Source organism: Hypomesus nipponensis, chromosome 7 (genome assembly GCF_054491055.1).
Source record: "Hypomesus nipponensis isolate SF chromosome 7, ASM5449105v1, whole genome shotgun sequence".
Lineage (NCBI taxonomy): Eukaryota > Metazoa > Chordata > Actinopteri > Osmeriformes > Osmeridae > Hypomesus > Hypomesus nipponensis.
In genome coordinates, this window is record NC_140367.1 from 12,192,599 (window position 1) to 12,213,374 (window position 20,776).

At 41.6% G+C, this 20,776-nt stretch overlaps 2 protein-coding genes across 3 annotated transcripts; one reads left to right on the forward strand and one right to left on the reverse strand.

Annotated features, from left to right (window-relative positions):
• Positions 1-100: 100 nt before the first annotated feature.
• On the reverse strand, positions 101-2,755 carry LOC146276838 (4-galactosyl-N-acetylglucosaminide 3-alpha-L-fucosyltransferase 9-like). The gene is made up of 2 exons (XM_084701875.1): positions 2,687-2,755; positions 101-1,274 (listed from the first exon to the last, which is right to left on the reverse strand). The coding sequence occupies exon 2, from the start codon at positions 1,270-1,272 to the stop codon at positions 112-114; it is 1,161 nt and encodes a 386-aa protein (XP_084558001.1). The 5' UTR covers positions 1,273-1,274; positions 2,687-2,755; the 3' UTR covers positions 101-111.
• A 13,034-nt stretch (positions 2,756-15,789) lies between these two features.
• On the forward strand, positions 15,790-20,766 carry mcat (malonyl CoA:ACP acyltransferase (mitochondrial)). Of its 2 annotated transcripts, XM_084701912.1 has the most exons (6): positions 15,790-16,578; positions 17,591-17,803; positions 17,967-18,054; positions 18,796-19,013; positions 19,330-19,467; positions 20,264-20,766. In XM_084701912.1, the coding sequence occupies exons 2-6, from the start codon at positions 17,609-17,611 to the stop codon at positions 20,534-20,536; spliced, it is 912 nt and encodes a 303-aa protein (XP_084558038.1). In that variant the 5' UTR covers positions 15,790-16,578; positions 17,591-17,608; the 3' UTR covers positions 20,537-20,766. The 2 variants fall into 2 exon arrangements, with proteins under 2 accessions (XP_084558038.1, XP_084558037.1); XM_084701911.1 differs by lacking the exon at positions 15,790-16,578 and having other exon boundaries at positions 16,602-17,803.
• The last annotated feature ends 10 nt before the right edge of the window (positions 20,767-20,776 follow it).

The following is a 20,776-nucleotide window of genomic DNA, read 5'->3' on the forward strand; positions in this document are numbered from 1 at the left end:
AAATACCCGAGGCCTTCAGGCAATATAAGCCTTAAAGTATTATGTTTATCCCAACATTCAAACCCTTTTGAAAGTGTGCTAAAAAAATTATGGTCACCACAAGCAGCCTGTTCAGCCCCAGTACCATTGATTCAGATTGTTAATAGCTTTGTATTGTTTATTCCATCTAATGTGATGACATGATCGACATGCATGTTCTAGTCCAAATTGGCCTGTCTTAACTTTAAAGTTCTTCCTCCAGCTGTGGTACTTCATGTACTCTTCATCGTTAGTGTCAAGGAAAAGTAGCCGATCTGCCAGTTCTTTTTCATTGGGGAAGTCATCGACGTGAAGAAAAGAGTCCGGTGGAATGAAGTTTTCATACATTTGCCTGGATGGGCCCAGAACTACTGGGACTGCTCCTAAACTCATGGCATTGTACAACTTCTCAGTGATATAGTCTTTGAAGATTGAATTTTCAAAGGACAGGTAAAATTTGCATCCAGAAATGGTTTTTGTATAGTCTTCGTTGTTTACATACTTACCAAAGTGTCGTCCATAGGCTTCTACTTTGACATGCTTACTCAGCTCAGTGTAGACCTGAACTCTTCTGTAGGATGGGTTCCAGTTGCTCACAATCCAGCATACCAATTTATCCTTCGTTGGCAGCTCAAAGGGTTTTTCCACACCTGTTACCTCAACTAAGGAACCATAAGGAACAGGCACAGAGGAATCCTGTCGATAATTTGTGGTCAGATTAAAAATGTTGTCACATTTTGGCCATTTGTTAGAATTGGCTGGTGATTCAGCATTAAACCAAACCCATTTTTGGAACCAGGGTCGTGGTTCTTGTGGCATATTGCCCAGATCTCCATGAATGTCCCGGTGATGAAAGAGGACACCGTGTGCCTTATTATAAAGGCTCTTGTCGTCGGTCAAGTGACAGCCTTGAATGTCAAAATCAGCACATGAGTGAATGTCAAAAGAACTTCCAAATGGCCACATCCAGATCAAGAGAATAGTGTCCGGTTCTGGATTGTCGTCTCTGGAGATGACTTGAAAGTTCTGCTTTTCTGCTTTCTGGGAATGTGGTGCGGTTTGATTGGGGACCTTAGTTTGATTCCCCTCTTGATTTTGCATGTCTGGACTGACATAAAATGCTTTTCCCTCAAACATCTTGTTTGAAAAGTAGGAGAGGATGTTAGGGTTGTTGTACATGTTGAAGAGAACAAGGAAGCACACTGCCACAAGACTGCTAACCAAAGCAGGTCGTAGTACTGTTTCTTTGATCATACCTGTATGAGATGGAAAATACCTATGAAGGTTATCGATATACATTATAAACAATAAACAGTGTCAATAATAATATTAATTCAAAAACCCTGGTGTAACTGCTGTAAAGTAATTGATCTAGATCTGCTCTGAAAAATAAAAATCAACTAAAACCAGCAACACACATGTCATCTGTAAATTAACTGAATTTGAAGATGTTGATTTAAAACTATTTAAGAAAACAACACAAACAGCCTATATAACAAGCTTGTGAGAAGAAAAACAAGACTGGACTTTTATTGAACGGGAAGTAAATAGGCAAATGTTGTAGTATTAACAGTTGACGTTCTAAATGAATACAAGTAAATATACAGTAGGCTAGGCTAGTGTCGTATGGGGTGAACTAGCCAGTGAACTAGAGAATTAATGTAAAATATATATGATTTAGGCCGAAAATGAGCTTCCCCTATTTGAAAGACCAGCAGCCGTCTGCGCTTATTCAGAACTTTGATCGCTATTTTCCAAAAGAGAGGTATGCCATTCTGAATGATAAAAGTAGGATGCAAAATCCCTTCGAATTTGAGAGTCCTGATACTTTGCTTGAGTTGATGCTTAATCCTGCAGAAGAAACCGAGTTGAGCTGCGACGACCCTATAGATCTGTTACCTTATCGTCATGCTGGATAAGCATTTCGTCAGAATATCCTGACCTCAGTAGGGCCAGTATTTCTATGCTTATTCTTTTCACTACCACGTACATGTGTAAATTGGGATTTTCTGTGCTCACAAAAATGAAGACAAAGCACAAAAACAGAATGTTGCGCCTGATATGTGTGTTGCGCTCTCCTCCTGCACCACGGACTGGAACGCGATACTAAAACGCAGACAGGTATACCTATCACATTAGCAATGTTGAAATGGTACAACTTGTTTTGTATAATTTGAAAAAATAATCTTTTTGTAATTATTACATATTTTGTTCCAATATTTCTGGCACAATTGAATGTTGAAAATAAGAAGAAAGCGGCTATATGTTTTTTTTAATAGCCTATATTTAATGTCCAATTAGGCACGTATTGTATAACTTCTTTAAATATTAATTGTTCAGCGAGAAGTGATCACTCAGTCTGAGATAGTTTATTTACAATGGCAGTAGGCCTACAAGTTCTGAAATAACAATGAAATAATAGAATATCCTCATTATTGTTCAATAATGGTCAAATCCACCTTAACTTTGTGATTTACGAATAATGTCTATCGGCTTGGGTTGCGAAGGCTTGTGACTTTTAAAATATGGGTCCCCAGAAAAAAAAGTTTGGGAAACACTGTTTTAAAGTGTCTGCTTTTGTGTACTTTCAAGCATATGCATTACAGTTTTAAATTAAATTGTATAACTGTACCACCACCACCACCAACTAAGATGTAATTAACCTCACCTTATTATGAAAAGGGCTCAAGTAGAAAAACAAGGGGTCCTTTATACTTCTGTCCAGGGAATATCATGCAAGAGCGAGTGAAGAACACGAGTGAGTGAATACATTCTGTCACTTTGGTACAGAGATCAAAATGGTTGTGACTGGCTGTCAGGTGAAAAGGGGGTGGACAGGGATGGGATAGAAAATTATTGGAGTAAAGGTCATGATAATCTTAGGCCTAATCATTGTCTCTGAGGATTTAGGTTCCTTTTAGGCATTTGTCGTTATACATTTAGTCATTTAGCACAGGTTTTCATTTTTTTTTTTGCCACCCACATTTTCAAAATGACAAACCATTGCGACCCAAATTATATCAAATGTTTTTATGCAAATATTCAATTTCCCTATCGTATCACTGGGTTTTTGGTGTATTTCACACTGTTCCTTAAGGTCTCAGAGTATCTAACATTGGTTACACCACCACCCCCCACCACCCCACCCCCCAACCCCCCTCTGCTAGTTTCGGAGTTAATGCGAGCGCGCAATGCAAATTTTTGGGGCCTTTATTTGAGTGCAAAATAGTTGTGCTAAAATAGTTCCTTTTTAAGGAATCGCATTTGAGACAACTCTGGACGATTTACGACTGCTATTTCGAGTTCGGAAAGTCTTCTGAAGTTCAGAACAAATCCCAGATGAGAAAACTTTCATGAATGTCAAATATTTTCCTAAATCCAATTCAGAAGAAATTCCTTCTTAAATTCTTCTTAACTGCGTTCGAGAATGAGGCCCATTAAGAGAGCTTGATCGACTGGTTGAGCCTGTCTGGTGTGTTATACTTAAGCCAGGGGTCCGCAACCCGCGGCTTGTTCTGTCTCCTTTGTCTGTCTGCTTCTGCTTTGTTCTGCCAACAAAGATTTACGTCATAGCCTGCGACACACGTTTCTTTCAGTTCGGCGTAGTGCCATTGCCAGTGGCTGTTGCCAGAGCCTGTTTAAGGAGAGCCTTGCCACTCCCTATTAAGCCCCATTGTACCGAATTTGGTTGCAGTTCCACCAGAGTTCCACTGGGGGTGAAATAATAGGCTAATATAGCTACTATAGACACTTACAGCATGTGTTGCCTTCATTTTAAGGCTTATAAGGCTTTTAATTTTTTTGCGGCTCCAGACAGATTTGTTTTTGTTTTTTTTGGCTCTTTCAAGATTTTGGGTTGCCGCCCCCTGACTTAAGCAATAGACCAATTATCACCCTACGTCACATACCTGTCAAGCAGGCTCAACTGCATGTCGGTTGCAAAATAGAACTTCTCCCCGGTCTATTAGGCCTACACTTGTGTCGATGTCGATCAGGGGGGTATTCCAGGTAGCGGGTTTAACAAACTCTGAGATTAAGCCTGAACTCTGAGTTGAGTTACTCTAACATGGGAAACTCCGAAAAATTTGTTTCCAGAAAAGCTGATATGAATTTGTTAACTCAACTCGGAGTATGGCAACTCTAAATTTACCGCGTGCATGAATACTACCAAAAGCCAACATCTATTGAGCTCTGATACTAGGATTTACCATGGCAACCGACGACAAAAAGCCTTTAGCTAATTGGCGTGGGAGACAATTGCTGCCGAATGCATTTACTATTTAAATTCAATAGCCAGTCCATACATCGAACATTTAACCCCACTGTCCGTTAATATTACAGAAGAAAAAGTGGTGGACTTAGAAATAGCATGTTCAATGTTATATTACATATATAAAACATACTACGAACAGGTAATGCATATTTTGCTCATAGGCTATGCTTGTGATTGTAGCCTCGACGTCACCATGGTTTTAATCATATTCAACATGATACAAAATTTAAATATCAATTGGTGCCTATTTCAACTTGTAGTAGCAATTTCCCTCAACAGAATGCTTTTTATCAAAGGATGATGATGATGATTAGATGACAAAGAGACATTAATGACTGCTGCCGCAGAAATGGATGCAGAGAATAATGTATGGTAGCTACTGGTAGTTCTCTCTCCATGTAGCCGACTTTTATTTACAGGCTTTTTTTGTAATTGTCAGTTACACTGACATTATGAGAATATTGAATATAAAAACGATTTGCACATTCTGACAACAGGGCATGCTGTATACAGTGAGATGTTCATTTAATGGTAGGTGAATTTTGTATGTGGAACAGTGAAATGTAGCTAATGTAATCTCATGTTACAAGTAAATTAGTTGTACAAACTGCACCTTGTGAAGGCTTACTTAGGGTAGAAGAATAAAGGCTAATCTCGAAAAAGAGTTACTGGAACACCAGTTACAAGAGGATGCATGGTCACAGGTGATGCTATAGCATATAGTTTTAGGAACAATAACCTATATGAATATTAATAGTTGAATTTTCTGAATTTATATTTTGACCAAGAGATGGTGTACTTAGGGCAGAAGAATAAAGGCTGATCTTGTAAGGCTATCAACCTGCCCCCACCTCTCATATTGTAAAATATGGAGTTACTGGATGGAGTCTCAACTTGATGGCTCTCACATCTCATTGTGTAACTTACTGTAGCATTGCTAGTCATGTTGATAAGTAGCCTAAGGGTCAAGATTCTGGGGTGATTGTAGTTGTTCTTAAGGAATTGTGAAGCATTGTTCTGTGGATTATTGATCTCCTGAGACGTTCTCCTCAGCTCTAGCTTGTCCTACTCCTTCTTCCTCACCTCTTGCTTTCTATCTCTGGTTTACAATAATCATGGTAGAGTAGGCATAAGAGTTAACCTTCATTGATATCATTCATTTGCAATATGATACAAAATATTCAACCTTAATTTGACCATTCTTGCTCTGACTTAACTTAAAAATCAAAATAGTCAAATAACTAATTCCATTGGTATTGGAATTATTTGGTTAATGCTAAATACACTGTTCAGTTTCCCATCTTCCTTCAAACCATAGGGGAATTAGTTTCGGTTGTTTGGCCAATATTGACCCCCTACAATGTTGAAATAGATTTGCTGAAACACCAGTTTCAGGATGGTACATCATGTAAATTGTAGGAATCATATGAATCATGTAAATTGTAGGAACAATAGCCGATAGAAATAGGCTGGGCTACTCATTGTGATTTCTATTTGTAGGCAATGAAGAAGACCAAGTACAATTTCAAATATAGCTGCAAGCAGCGATGCGGGTTCCTCCACAAAATATTATAAACATGTACACTGTAGAAGATCGAGAGTTGGACAACAAAAGAGTAAAACTACTTCATGTTTGGCCAACAACAGGCTGAATGGGGATTTGAACTCATGAGCAGAAGGTTACAAGTCAGTCTCTCTATCCTCTCTGCTACACACCAACTATTGAGATTGTATGAATAGAAAGGGCAGAGTATTCGCTTTGGTCAGCTTTGGGACAAAGGTTAAGAAACGGTTGACATTTCAGGGTTGCTGCTGTAAAGAATAACTTACTTACAGTTTTTAGAAAGGTTGTTTGGAGTGCCATAACTTGTCATGTAAGGGAATTTCAAATCATGCCTAGCATCAGTGGGGATGTGTCCTGGCTTAGGTTACTGAAATGAATTTGAGCAAAGGACAATCACCCACTTGGATGTAGTTTCAATGTGCCAAATAAGAAAATGTATGACCGGGGACTTTATAAAGATATTGGGGCGCAAGGAAAAGAAAAATATCAATAAGAATACCAACAATAACAATAGGTTCCCTCCGGAGGAACCGGAGGAACCCTAATAATACCAACAATTACAATAGGGTACTCCTACCGGAGGAACCCTAATAACATTAAAAAGCGCAGGAAGCATCCAGCAGCATTCTGTAAACATTTTGTAAAACTAAATTTAAACAAAAACTTTTCTAAATTTGTCAAATAAATTTAAACCACAACAAGCAACACATGCAAAAAAAAATACAGATATATTTTATTGGCAAATCGGTTTTGAAAATGACCGATAACCATAAATATGCTTATTAACGGCGCCTATAATTGGCGTGGTCGACCCCTATTACAAATTTTTTTCTTCAAAACATTCTTTGTACTTTCACATGCACTTAATAATAAGAAACAATTACAGTGGGCCCGCTAGTACTTTTGAATGTTATGGGTGTTTTTATTAAAGCTATAGGCCGCATTTCCCAGATTTGTTAAGAAGCTCTTAACGCTAAGAGCTTTTTAGGAGCATTCTTACAATGCTCTTAAGAAGCTCTTAGCGCTTAAGAGCTTCTTAACGAATCTGGGAAACGCGGCCATTATGTGTAATTCAGAGAGGATATCAGTTAGCAAGCTAGCATTGAAAGCATAGAGCCATCCCAAATCCACAAACTACATTAGCTAAATACTTCATTAAATTAACAGTTGAAGTGCAGAGCAGAGGTCATTAGACCCCAGTGAAGATATCAAATGTTTTATCTTTGCACTTGATCAAATTCCAGGACCTTGCTTTCTTGACTTTTCCTTAATATGTGTGTTTCATCACCCAGTATTTTTTGCTTTAAAAAATTCACACCATGGAAAACTAATTTCCTCTATTTTCCTCATGTTTTGGTTTAATTGCACATTCTGCCATTTTTCCTCTGCCTTTCAAGGCTGTAATTTTCCTTTCTATCAGCAGATGTTGCAAAGGTTAACTCTGGAGGACGTGCAGGCAAGGCGTGGAGGCAGGGCCTGCAGGCTGGCAGGCAGGGCAGGCCCGTTGGATGAAGCTGTCTTGGGGTCAGGGCTGAAGAGATGCTGTCCAGCTATAAAGGGGTAGTCCAGCAAGGGGTCTGTGTTGCTCTCGATTGGATCTATGGTTCATGAGGAGAATGGTTTTTAAGGTTGTACCAAATTTGGACAGTACAAGAAAATTCATAAGTCTGACAATATGGCTCCCTGAGGCTTTTTTGTTCCCCATGAGAAATGAGGCATGTATACCAATTTTCAGGCATTTTGGAGTAATGGGGCGCCTGGGAAATCCCGTAGACGTTGGGGGTGTTTTATAGCGCCACCTATGGGCGCACATTGGCCACTAGCCGCCTGGGAGTAGTGAGTGACCTGTTGTATCATTGGACCAAATTGGAAAAAATCGGGTCCAGGACTTTTTGAGCTATTAGGCCATTTAACGGAGAAATATAGCCTAATAATAAGAATACTAACGAAACAACTTCTCCTACTGGAGGAACCTTAATTAGTTGTATTTATTTCAGTGCCCAAAATCATTTGGTCAATTCTGAGTGCATGTCCATCCATGGCATGTAACACAGGCAACGAAGGCCCAAGGGCTGAGAATGTTGCTAAAATAAATTACAGATTGTGACGGGAAATGGTAACGTTAATTTAGGTATTCCTTAGGGAATTAAAGCACATCTTAAAATCGTCTCCCAGCGTATAACTAAGCAAATGACATTTTGTTCGAGATCGCTCGGCTGAACCAGGATATGATATGCCGTGTCTGCCAAAGCTATCGGGCTCATAAAGTGGGAGGGGATCGGTAGAAACGCAGAGTTTGGCATTGAAAACCTGCTAGCGAGCAGGTTAGTTTCAAGGAGTAAGTTACCATGGAAACTTACCAAAAGGTTTTGTTACCTCTCTTTCTGGAACCTGGAACTCAGAGTATGCCTCTTTTCAGGGTTAAACAACTCAAAGTTTTCACTAAACCCGCTACCTGGAATACCCCCCTGGTCATTATTTATCTCTGGCCACTGGATTGCAGGGCTTGATATTAACTTTTTGAGGCTCTTGGCCTTTGGACAAATACATTTACGTTTCACTTGTCTATACACTAAAGTCCCTTGACCCCGATACCCATAAATAGCCTAACCAAGTGATCGGGCAAAACTAGCCTGGCTAACGGAGGTCGCTTTCTCAGGCAAATGACGAATGAAACAGGCTCGGTTAAAGAAATCCGAGAAGCTGGCTATCTTCATCAGGCTCGTATCTAAATTTAATCCAGGCAAAGTAGCGTTTTATGACAGACTAATTGTAAAATATTTGTTTTCAGCATAGATCATTTCTATGAGGTGTCCAGACCAACATACTAAAAGTCCTTAGAAATCCTAGTTGTGGAAATATGTTTAATTCTCATCAATCCGAGATGTGTGCCAATAAGGCCAGGCAATATCACACTCCAATGGGGTTATTTTTTTTCTTTTACTCCTATCAAAATGAAACTTTACACAATGAAACTACCCATGAAAAGTATTTTTATTATTATTACAGGTTTCTTTGAAAATGAATTTTAATATGCAAATGAGCTATACACTAATCGAATATCCCCAAAATACACCCAAATAAGCGCCACACTTATTGAATGTCCTAATTTGCATAGGCAGAAACACCATTCATGAAAAATACATCGGCCCAATCTTCATCCAATCATCCTACTGCCAATTAAACAAACATCCTAAACAACATGAACCTCAGAAATGCAAGAGTGTACCTGTGGAAAAAGCAAGCAACAATATTTTTCACAGCGAGTACAATCATTTTAAGTCAGTTACAACTAACCAACAAGAGCAACACGTTTCTCAATAAGAGTCCTTGTGATCCTGGAGGAAACTAACATCAGGTCCAGCCAATCATTCCTAAGTACCGGAACAAGTGCGTTTTGAGCCTTTTCTTGAACGTGGGGAGACAGTCAGTGTCTCTGATGGAGGTGGGGAGTTGATTCCACCACTGGGGGGCCAGACAAGAGAAGAGCTTGCGTTGGGAAGGGGCTCTCTTGAGAGGTGGGACCACCAGATGGATGTCAGAAGAAGACTGTAGGTGCTGGGTGGGGGTGTAAGGCTGGAGGAGAAACTTGATGTAGTCGGGTGCAGTCCCGTTCACCGCTCAGAAGGTCAGTACCAGGGACTTGAATCTGATATGGGCAGTGATGGGTAGCCAGTGGAGGGAGATGAGGAGCGGGGTAACATAGGAGCGTCTGGGTAGATTGAAGACCAAGCGGGTTGCTGCGTTCTGGATACTTGGACTAGCAGCTAGGTGTAATTCTCAAACAGGTATCTCCTGATTTTCTGGATGTTGTAGAGGGTGAATCTACATGACCGGGTGACTGCAGCAATGTGGGCTGGTAGGGAGAGCTCGTCATCCATGGTAACCCTGAGGTTCCTGGCAGAGTATGAAGGGGTCACCATCGCAGATCCCATGATGATTGAGAGATCGTGAGAGATGGAGGGTTTGGCTGGGATGATGAGAAGTTGTTTTGGCGGGGTTCAGCTGGAGGTGGTGCTTGGTCATCCAGGCGGATATGTCTGTGATCAATCCTCAATCCCAGCTGAGATCCCTGGATCAGTCGGGGGGAACAACAGGAACAGCTGCGTGTCGTCAGCGTAGCAGTGGTAGGAGAAGCCATGGGAGGTGATGATTGGTGCAAGTGAGGTGGTGTACAGGGAGAAAAGGAGGAGTCCAAGGACAGAGCCCTGTGAGTCAAAGTTATAACTGGAAAATTCAGATGTGATGTTACCTACTGTGCAGCTGGGTAATTTCCAAGGTACAAAAGTTACATTTGACATCAGAAACAGTCACAACTGGATGGGCTTTATATTATTGTCATTTCACATTGTTAATCTATTTGTTTCACAACTCAATGTTATAATCACAAAGCAATGTCATGCAGCACATTGCTACTGTTTGAGCTATTCCAAATCAACAGCAACTTTTGTTTTTCACATGAACATTTTAAAAGACATCTGGTTTGTATAAGGATTATTGAAATATAAGGAATTAACCAAATATTGAAGATAAAAGCACAAGTGTTAAAGTTATCTGAACCCTTTGTGTTGATGTTACCCTTTGAGAAAATAGTGGGAGCCGTGTCACTGTTCGTTTGTGTTTTGGTGTGTGTCACAGTTCTATGGTGTGTAAGTGGAACGGAGCTCTCTCCTGGATAAGACGTATGTATTCGTGTTTTTCCAGACAGCCACGACACTCCTCTCCCCAGGACGCCAAAACTCTCCTCAGTTCAGCAACACACACCCTTGACAAACCAGCGCTGCGTAGGTCCCACAGCTGTTGCTCTACACAAGAAAACACAGATAAAACACAGTGACCTGTTTAGCTGGTTATGTTGGAGATTACCTATGAACACGCCAAACCAGTCTCATATTTCTGCTTATGTATCAACGACAGCCTACTGAACAATCCCAAATCGTCATGGAATATTCCATCACCATTTGTTGAAGATCCTGCCCGGCATGAAAACGGGTCAGGGGTGAAAAAGGTGAGAAGGATATTACCCCTCTAAGGGGGTCCGGGTGCATGCTCCCCCATAAGAAACATTTAAATATTCCATATTTTAAAGCATCAATCTGATGCATTTTGAGATACTTTTTTTTGCCAACCTGGGGAGAGCTGGAGAAACGTAACTTAAGCCATAGTAAAAAATTATTATGGCCTCCTTACTAAGTATTTGCAAGCCATTTCATGCCAGCCTGTCACTGGGTCTAACATTTACAGTATGTGAGGCACAATATGGTAAGGGCACCACAAATGGCCTAATGCATAACCCCCACAAGAGATGGTGGACATGCTGTAACTTAACTCGTCTACTCTTCCATCATGATTGACAGCCAATACAAGTACCAGCGTACTTTGAAGTCAAAATGCGTATCCGCTTCACTAATTGCGTACAGGTTGGCAGGTCTGCTTATTGATAGAACGGCAGGGACGGACTGGGAGTAAAAATAGGGTCCCGGCCTTTGATTCAGACCGGCCCACCAGAACCGGTCCAGTATACGCCACCACAGCGAGCTCCCTGCTAATGCATCCAATTTCTGTGCCTGATGTGATGCTAGTTAGGGACTTACTAATGCGAGCGCGCGGGTGCGAGCAAATCTTTTGGGATGATTTGACTGAAAAATAGTTTTTGGAGCTTGAAACAAACATAGCCATTTGTCCAATTGGTAAAACGTTGCCAACACACCGCATGATACTTAACCTAACACAGGAAAGAGAAGAACCGTTTGAAACATTTGCTTATAGTCAAAGTTATAACTGGAAAATTCAGATGTGATGTTACCTACTGTGCAGCTGGGTAATTTCCAAGGTACAAAAGTTACATTTGACATCAGAAACAGTCACAACTGGATGGGCTTTATATTATTGTCATTTCACATTGTTAATCTATTTGTTTCACAATTCAATGTTATAATCACAAAGCAATGTCATGCAGCACATTGCTACTGTTTGAGCTATTCCAAATCAACAGCAACTTTTGTTTTTCACATGAACATTTCAAAAGACATATCTGGTTTGTATAAGGATTATTGAAATATAATGATTTAACCAAATATTGATGATAAAAGCTCAAGTGGCAAAGTTATCTGAACCCTTTGTGATGATGTTACCCTTTGAGAAAATATTGGGAGCCGTGTCACTGCGACCAACCCAGTCTCATACTTCTGCTTAACTATCAACTACAGCCTACTGAACAATCCCAAATCATCCAGGTGATTCCATCACTATTCGTTGAAGATCCCATGGATCTAACTAATCTTAATGAGTGACATTGCGAAGGCTATTAATTTACTTAAATTTGTCGTAGCCCACTAGTGCACAGTAACATTGGTGGCACACACACACAGATATTAAATTGGGGAATCCTGGGTTGACCTAGGAGTTGATAACACCATTGTGATACAGGTTAGCGCGATTGTGGTTGTTAAGCTTATGTAGGGATGTTTTGGCAGCCCCTTTGTCCCTGGTCACCCAGACACTTGTCTGGGACAGTCGTTGATTTACAATGCTAAAATGACAATCACACCTAATGACACACCTCTGAAGAGGTGATCTCAACAGTTGAAGAGCAAGGTTTGCTTGTCATAATCAAATCTTTCAACTTTAGTCGTAGTTTTTGCATTTCGACAGAGCGTGCTGTTTCTAGCTGTAGAATATTTGTCAAAGTAGTTTGAATCCTATCGATGGTTTGGCACATATTACGATGCATTAAGTAGCCTATCCCACCGCAGATTTTATCTTTAGTTTTTTGAACCTGGGTTTGTTGTCAAGTTTACAGCCCGTTTCCGCAAACCACTTCATGAGTGTATCATTATCCGCAGAATAAATGTGATGACCTTTTTCGTTTAAACGGACTAGCGTTTTGTGCACACTGAGTGACCATAAGTTTAGGAAGGTCTCTTGGCCCTATCCTACACTCATACTGCCATGTCCTTAAAAATCCATGTTCTTTGTCCTTGAGATGGAATAAAATGGAAAACAACAATACAAAAATGTATTTACGTATCCTGAGTATCCCTCAATCCTTTGCTGATAGGAATTGTAGAAATATGCTTACACCAGGAGAGACAACATAGACAATAGGCAATAATCCAATTAATTCCTAGTTCCGTTGATTCCGGAGCCAGCTCACAGGATCACGTCGCAAGGGTGCGCCAAATTGTAGGTGGTGAATTGAAAGTCCAGAGACGCTTGGTGTTTGTCCCTGGTTTGGGAACCACCATTTTTTGGTTTGATTCTCAGGCAGATAATTGACTCGTTAATATCTGACTCCAATTTTAGACATGTGCACAAGTGCGTTAACCTGTAACCTTGAGCGCTAAACAGTTAATGACATGAAACTCTGAAGGAGGTAAAAATCGTCTGCTTGATCAGAGCACCGACCCTTAAGTATGCGTGTTCACTAATCAGTCGTTTATCTCTACTATAATATGGATTTAACCATAGTAGACCTAGTAGGATATGTAATCGATCACTCAGAGGCTCAGGTAAATTCCTTCGGGGCGTGGAGATCCACTGTAAGTGACTCAGAGGCCTTAAGTTAAAACCTACTCCAAAAGTCTATGTAAAAAGTCTTAGGCCTACTATGGCCATAACTTTAAAACAAAAGATCATATTTCAAATCTGTCTGCTGTTCTACATTGCCCACACAATTATGTGGGCCTATATATTTATCAACTCTAACATGGCCTGTATCTTGTATTGAAAGTGCTCGAAAATTAGCTAGTCTAATGTGTGACTGAGAAAACATATTAGTCCAAATGGGTCGAGCAGATGTAGTGGGAGAATTCCTACTGTATTAGATTTACTGCTTCAAATTGAAAACAGAGAAGATATTTAGAGTAAAGACAAGTTTCTTAACATCTCTGTCAATATCGTCAATTAAAAGTAAAAACTTTTGCGTTACGAAGCATTTTTTCGTAGTATGGCCAGCTGCCTTTTGTGAACCCCGGTTTGGCTGTTCGTGACGGTTAGCTATAACAGTGTTGAGCCTCATTTTTTTCAGATTTCTGTGTAACTTGCTTAAGGAAAAATTATATAGCTAGATTATGTACACTTTAAGCTCAATGCACATAGGGCCTACCTTGTTTGGTCAATTTGGTCGATTGTGGAAAAAAGATGAACTGTTTTTAGTAATGGAGAGCCATCGCGCTAGCTTGGAATTACGTTATCCCACTCATCACATCAGTGTTCATAACTTTTAAACAGAATAGTCTATCTTAAATCTGTCTTCGTTTCTGAATTCATGACAAAATTACGCACATTTCATACATTCATTCTAACATGTCCTCTATCTTGTATTGAAAGTGGTTAAAAATGATACAAAATTGTATAAACATTTCAGGTATATTATTTGAAAAAGTCTGCATATTCAGGCAAGAAAGTGTTAAACAGTGTAAAACATGTACTCGGTGAGAAACAGTTCTGTCAGTGCATGACGTCACAATTGAATTTGACTTGAAAATTCTGAATCATTGAAACCCATTTTTTTAAGCACTTTAAACTTTAATAACTTAAAAAACTGTACAAGTTATCTGTGAGAAAAGTACACTGCACTGTAGAGCAGTTCAGACTTTATCAAGTGAAGTTTGAACGGTGTTTCTATCTTTAACGGTGTGAAAGGAGTAGGCGACGGAAGTGGGAGGAAAATTAATATGCAGAATAAAAATAGTGTTTTTTTTACATGCAGCAAACACACACACAAAAAAATAAAAAATACGTATGCAGAATAACAATATTGTTTTTGCTTGCAGCAAACACACTAATAATGTTGTATACGTTCATTAATGCTTTAATCAAGCACGAATAATCATAATACCTAGGCCTAACTCAGAGCTTCTGCATGAGGAGGCGGAAAAGAGAGGGAGAAGGGGGGTGAGGGGGAGATTAAGGTATAAAACAGCTGGTTTGCCGTGGTGATATTTATGAGTTGAAGGGACTGACGAAACCATTCAAATATCTTGTTGCGATCGAGTGACTCTGCCTTTCAATTCGCTAGGTGGCGCTGTCAGGGTCCTAGAACTGCGGTCCTGAAACTGCAGCTCTCTGGCTCTCCGGGGACTCCGGGGTCTCCGGCTCTGCAGGTTCATACCAGAGAATGTCTAATATAGAGAGAACATAGAGTTAATATAACTAGAGACAGCTACTTCTGTCTTCCAAGATGGCGTCCCCATTCATTTCTATGAAAAGTGCTCAGTGGCGCAGTGAGGCAAGCGAGAGCTCCTAACGGACCGCGCCATCTTTCCAGACCGACTCATCCGGTCTTGCGCAGAAGCTTGTTCCTAGCTCCGAAACCAGAGAATGTCTAATATAGAGAGAACTTCCACTCTAGGGAAACTTCCGGGTTCTGAACTGGTTGAAGTTCCATGTGAAGGCGCTAACGAGCGAGTGCAGAATGAATGAGAAGGGTCCAAATGCAGTGCTCCCTCCTCAGGCCCCTCCAAACCGGAACTCTCTCCTCAGGCCCCTGAAGCCAGAACTCTCTCCTCAGGCCCCTTTTTTCATGTGTATCCGAGGTATTAGTGCCACCGCTGGTCGGAGGATACTGTAGGCTATTTATATTAATAGGCTAACTTACATTGAACTTCGGTTTTAGCATAAGTCAATAGTGTTTAACAAAGCGGAAATTAGCATTGCGGCTAGCGTTAGGTACAGAGTTCTAAATTAACACCCTCCAAATGCGGGCTAAATTTCATTTTCATAATAAAAACTCGCTAGCCAGTTTGGCCGGTGATAGCCTAAATGAGGCATTTCATCAACGATACATAAGGCTATGTTCTCGGCATGGTTATTGTTAATTTATCCCCCTGCAGTAGCCTAAGTTTCCCATGAACACCGTAATCCTACGTTATTGGTTTAGTGCTATTACACATCTTTATGATTGAAGTGGTAATTGATGAAGCAACATTTAACATAAATACAAGGATGGATATTGATTTCAGATTAAGAGAGTAGTGTTGTTTGTATTATCAACGTTAAAAAATGAATTATTTCAGAGCCGGCTCTTGTTGCCGTGGAAACAATAAACAATAACACGAGCCAGCTGTTGCTGCTGCAAATGACCAACGGAAAAAATGTGATATTCTATAATGACCACTAGATGACGCTAAACTGCCAAACCTATTTTCTATGCTTGCCAGGGTTAGAACAGTGATCATGTTTGTAATGTTAGCAATACGTAACGCTAGCCGCAATGCTAATTTCCGCTTTGTTAAACATTATTGACTTATGCTAAAACCGAAGTTCAATGTAAGTTAGCCTATTAATATAAATAGCCTACAGTATCCTCCGACCAGCGGTGGCGCTAATACCTCGGATACACATGAAAAAAGGGGCCTGAGGAGAGAGTTCCGGCTCTAGGGGCCTGAGGAGAGAGTTCCGGTTTAGAGGGGCCTGAGGAGGGAGCACTGCATTTGGACCCTATTGGAATGAATGGAGGTCTATGGAGCGGTACCCCTCAAAATCCACTTTTCTCAGGATATCATTTTTTGTCTAGTAATTTGAATTCTGAATTCGAAAGGGGAGGCAAAAAAATACACACTGCTGGCTGTTAGATTGTTTTAAAGTCGCCTTTCTGTTCTAAAAAGCTTTTGAAAAATGTCATTGACGTCATACACATCGTACAACCAGAGCTACTGCTTGACGGCAAGCCCTGGTCACTTACTTTTTTCTCTCAGGGCATCGACAACACAGCTGACAGGTTAGGCTCTCCCTGTCAATACACATGCTTGAAAGAGTTTTGGCTTGCTAATGTTGTTGCTAATGTTGCTAATGCTCCAACATTCTGATTCCGCTTCGGATGCCATCAAGCGGGAGCTCTGGTCGTATCAGTCCTTTACTAACAAATCAGCATTCAGTAGCAGAATGCTAGCTTGTTATGGGTAACAACGACTCACCCTGTAAGAAATCAAAAAGACATAAGTACTCGTTCATTCAATTTTCGACCTATAATCCATGTTGAACATGCACAAACTACAATCAAATCGGAGATTTTTCAACGACAATCAGGCGAAAGAGACAAATTTAGCCGTTTAGCTCCATAGACTCCCATTCAACATGCACTCGCTCGCGATCACCCCCAGTGGAACTTTTGTGGAACTCTGGTGGAACCGCAGCCAAATTCGGTACAATGGGGTTTAATAGGGAGTGGCAAGGCTCTCCTTAAACAGGCTCTGTTCATACTATTGGGACTGACGAACTACAGATAAATCTAATTGTAGGCTATTGTACACCTAGTTTAGACCAATCCCCATCTGTTCGTAGGCGTAGGTAGCGTCAATCAGACGGAAACGTAAAAAAGACGACGTAGTGACGCAGTTTTAAAACAACATGTCTGCGCCCTTAAGGACACAATGTGGGCAAGTCTATTCATTTGACAAAAATACAGAAGACGGGGAAGGATTAATCCGTTTTCTGTATCGTGACAAAAATACCTATTCATGTAAGAGGCTGCGTTGTCGTTTACTATGATCCTGATTTCGGGAGGTGTTTTGGTCACTCTCGTCAAGAGTTTGGGCTCAAGAAAAGTGCCTCGATCTTTCCCAAGAGTGTGTAAAAGACTGATACATGTCACGCAGCGTGACCGAAATAGTGGGTCCCAACCACCGAGCGAGTCCCACATTTCTTCTCCAGTCAAGGAGTTTTCAGGAATTGAAAAAAATAGACATAAAAAAAACCCTAACAACTGTTCGGTGCTACTCTTCCCCGGACAGGGAAGTCAGTTCGTGGGTATGGGTCGTGGGCTTTTGAAGTACGGTACCGTAAAGGACATGTTCGCAGTTGCACAGAAAATTTTGGGTTACGATTTGCTCTCCATGTGCCTTCACGGCCCAGCGGAGGAACTGATGAAAACAGTACACTGTCAGCCCGCAATTTTTGTCACGTCACTGGCAGCGGTGGAGAAACTAAACCACGAAAACCCCCATGTAAGTCATGTTTGTCAGCAAGATTTTCATTACATCTTATAGCTTGGCGAATATAATTCTGCGTAGTGCGTGACATGTGGACAGAAACTTGACTAGAGGGCTCACTGTATATCACAATACACATCCTAATAACAATAATTAATGCGCGCACATCCATTCCCAGGCTATCGAGACGTGCGTGGCAGCTGCAGGCTTCAGTGTGGGAGAGTTTGCGGCCTTGGTATTCTCTGATGCCATGGATTTTGCTGAAGGTTGGTGCATCGCTAATTATCAGAGCTGGCACACAATAACACAACTTTTGGTCAGCAAACCTAATAATAATAGGTTTGCACAACCGTATATTTATTTATTTAATGTTTATTTCAGGCGCAATGGCCCATACACGAACACATTACATTCAAGAGACATAAATCTACTTATCTAAAATGCTTAACTAAAAACAACACATGGCCTATGAACAGTGTAGCAGTAGTTTCTCCAAAACTGGCTCCTGGAAAAGCATCTGAGGATAACAGTAGCCTAACTATGTCGTTTCCTGACGCCAGGAGGTGAACTGCAAAAGAATGCGTCAGCTTTCGCCTCCTGGCGTCAAAGGTGTCAACACGCAGCTGCTCAAAGAGCCAGCTGTTGCTGCTGGTATAATAATAACGTAATAATAGGCAACTCTTAATTGAGCATTTTCATGACCTACCCCACATAGGCATAATGCTTGATTGTTTTGCTCATTGCCCTGCAACAGAACATTCAGGTCTCAAGATGGTTACCCTTTTCTCTGTTGAATGCCAGTGTCAAAATCGATGACCTATCGAAAACTATGACCAGGGGTTGCTGTTCTCATGGCTTGCCAATGTTAGGGTTAGGGCTTGAACATTTGCTGAACAGACCTAACGGTCACAGTTTTCGGTAGGTCACCGATTTCAGTCCAACACCGCAGGTCTCAATGTAAGATCCCAGAATGCATTACAGTGTATAACATCCTCTCTGTCTCCCAGCCCTGTATGCGGTGAAAGTGAGAGCTGAGGCCATGCAGAAGGCCTCTGAACTGATCCCTAGCGGTATGCTATCAGTAATTGGTCGGCCACAGGCAAAGTACAACTATGCCTGCCTGCAGGCCAGAGAACACTGCCTCAGTCTGGGCATCCAACATCCTGTTTGCAGCGTGGCCAACTACTTGTTTCCAGATGGCAGAGTCATCGCTGGGCACCGTGAGGTAGGGTATCCAGTCAAGACCCACCCAATTTGCCCAAGGAAGTAACACTGGTCCTTAATGTTCAAGTGACCCATTGACAAAATAAAAGTCCTAATTTGAAATAATCTCAACCAGGGGTGCCTTAACTACGTCACACATTGATGTAGGCTATGCATTGCAAAGTCGCAGGAGAATAGCTCTTCCTCCTCAAAGAAATACTAATCATCCATGGATTTTCCATGCATTTGTTGTAAGTAGTCTGTTGTTGGAAAGATGCCATTGCCTTGTCTTTCAACGTACACCCCTTTATCCCCCAACCATTTCCGTCTCCCTCCAGGCGCTTGATTTCCTGCAGCAAAACTCCCGGCAGTTTAACTTCCTGCGGGCGCGGCCCCTCCCTGTGAGCGGGGCCTTCCACACCCAGCTGATGGAGCTGGCCACTGAGCCCCTCAGAGATGTCCTACAACAGGTGGAGGTCAGTCTCTCTGGTCGGACCACACGATCACCTGTCAGCTTTCTAGTTTGTTGTTTCACTGTGTAGCGAGGGGTGTTGCGCGCAAAGATTACGAAGGGAGGTCAACACATGCGGGAAAGTTAGCATGCGCTACTTTAGTGCCTTTCATGTCCCACCTACGCTCTGAGACTCTTAAAGTCAGGGTAGGTAATTTTACTGAGAAGCACTTTCGTCATATTTTCTGAAATACACTTCACATCCTGATAGCAACCAACAAAACAAAAAGTTTGACTAGAATGAAATCAACCCGATATCTGTGGGCAGGCAGGTCTGTAATAAACACGACCAATCATTACGGTAGGATCAGCAGTAATGATTGGACGGCATTTGGACAGAATGCAATGGTGGACTGTTTGTTTAGGTAGGTCTACCTACATTTACATTTAGTCATTTAGCAGACGCTCTTATCCAGAGCGACTTACAGTAAGTACAGGGACATTCCCCCCGAGGCAAGTAGGGTGAAGTGCCTTGCCCAAGGACACAACGTCATTTGGCTCAGCCAGGAATCAAACTGGCAACTTTCTGATTACTAGCCCGATTCCCTCACCGCTCAGCCACCTGACTCCCTACCTACCTCCTGTTATTGGTTTGAATCCTTACGAACTCATGCCAAAATTGCATGGTTTGTAGAACTGACCTACCCTGCCTTTTAACTTGTAAAAGTCAATGGGAATTTCCCCTTTGTAAATGTGAAATTAAAGCAGAGCTTTTCATTCCCCTCTGTCTCTCTCGCTCCATCTCAATCACGTATGTTCAGGTGCGGCGGCCGGAGATCAGCGTGTACTCCAACGTGGACGGCAAGCGCTACATGCACGAGGGCCACGTGCGCAAGCAACTGGTCAAGCAGCTGGTGTCACCCGTGAAATGGGAGCAGACTCTCCACGAGGTGTACGAGAGGACTCGGGGTCAGAGTTTCCCCCACACATACGAGGTGGGACCTGGGAAACAGCTGGGGGCCACGCTGCAGAAGTGCAACATGAAGGCCTACAAGAGCTACACGCACGTGGACGTAATTTCTCACGAGGACTGAGGAGGGGGAGACATGCCAGCGTGCACACGCATGGACAGTGACGGCTCGATGTGTACCAGTGTAGACGCCACATGGACCTGAACATTGAGGGGAGTCATGCTGGACACACGCACGCACTCGTGTGAGAGCTAAGACTTTAAATTCAGCCTTTATGTAACCAATGCATTCATCCTGGCTGTTTCTTTTTCTTTTTTCTTGTGTTGAATAAATATTTTGCCATTGTAAATAAATCAATGCCTT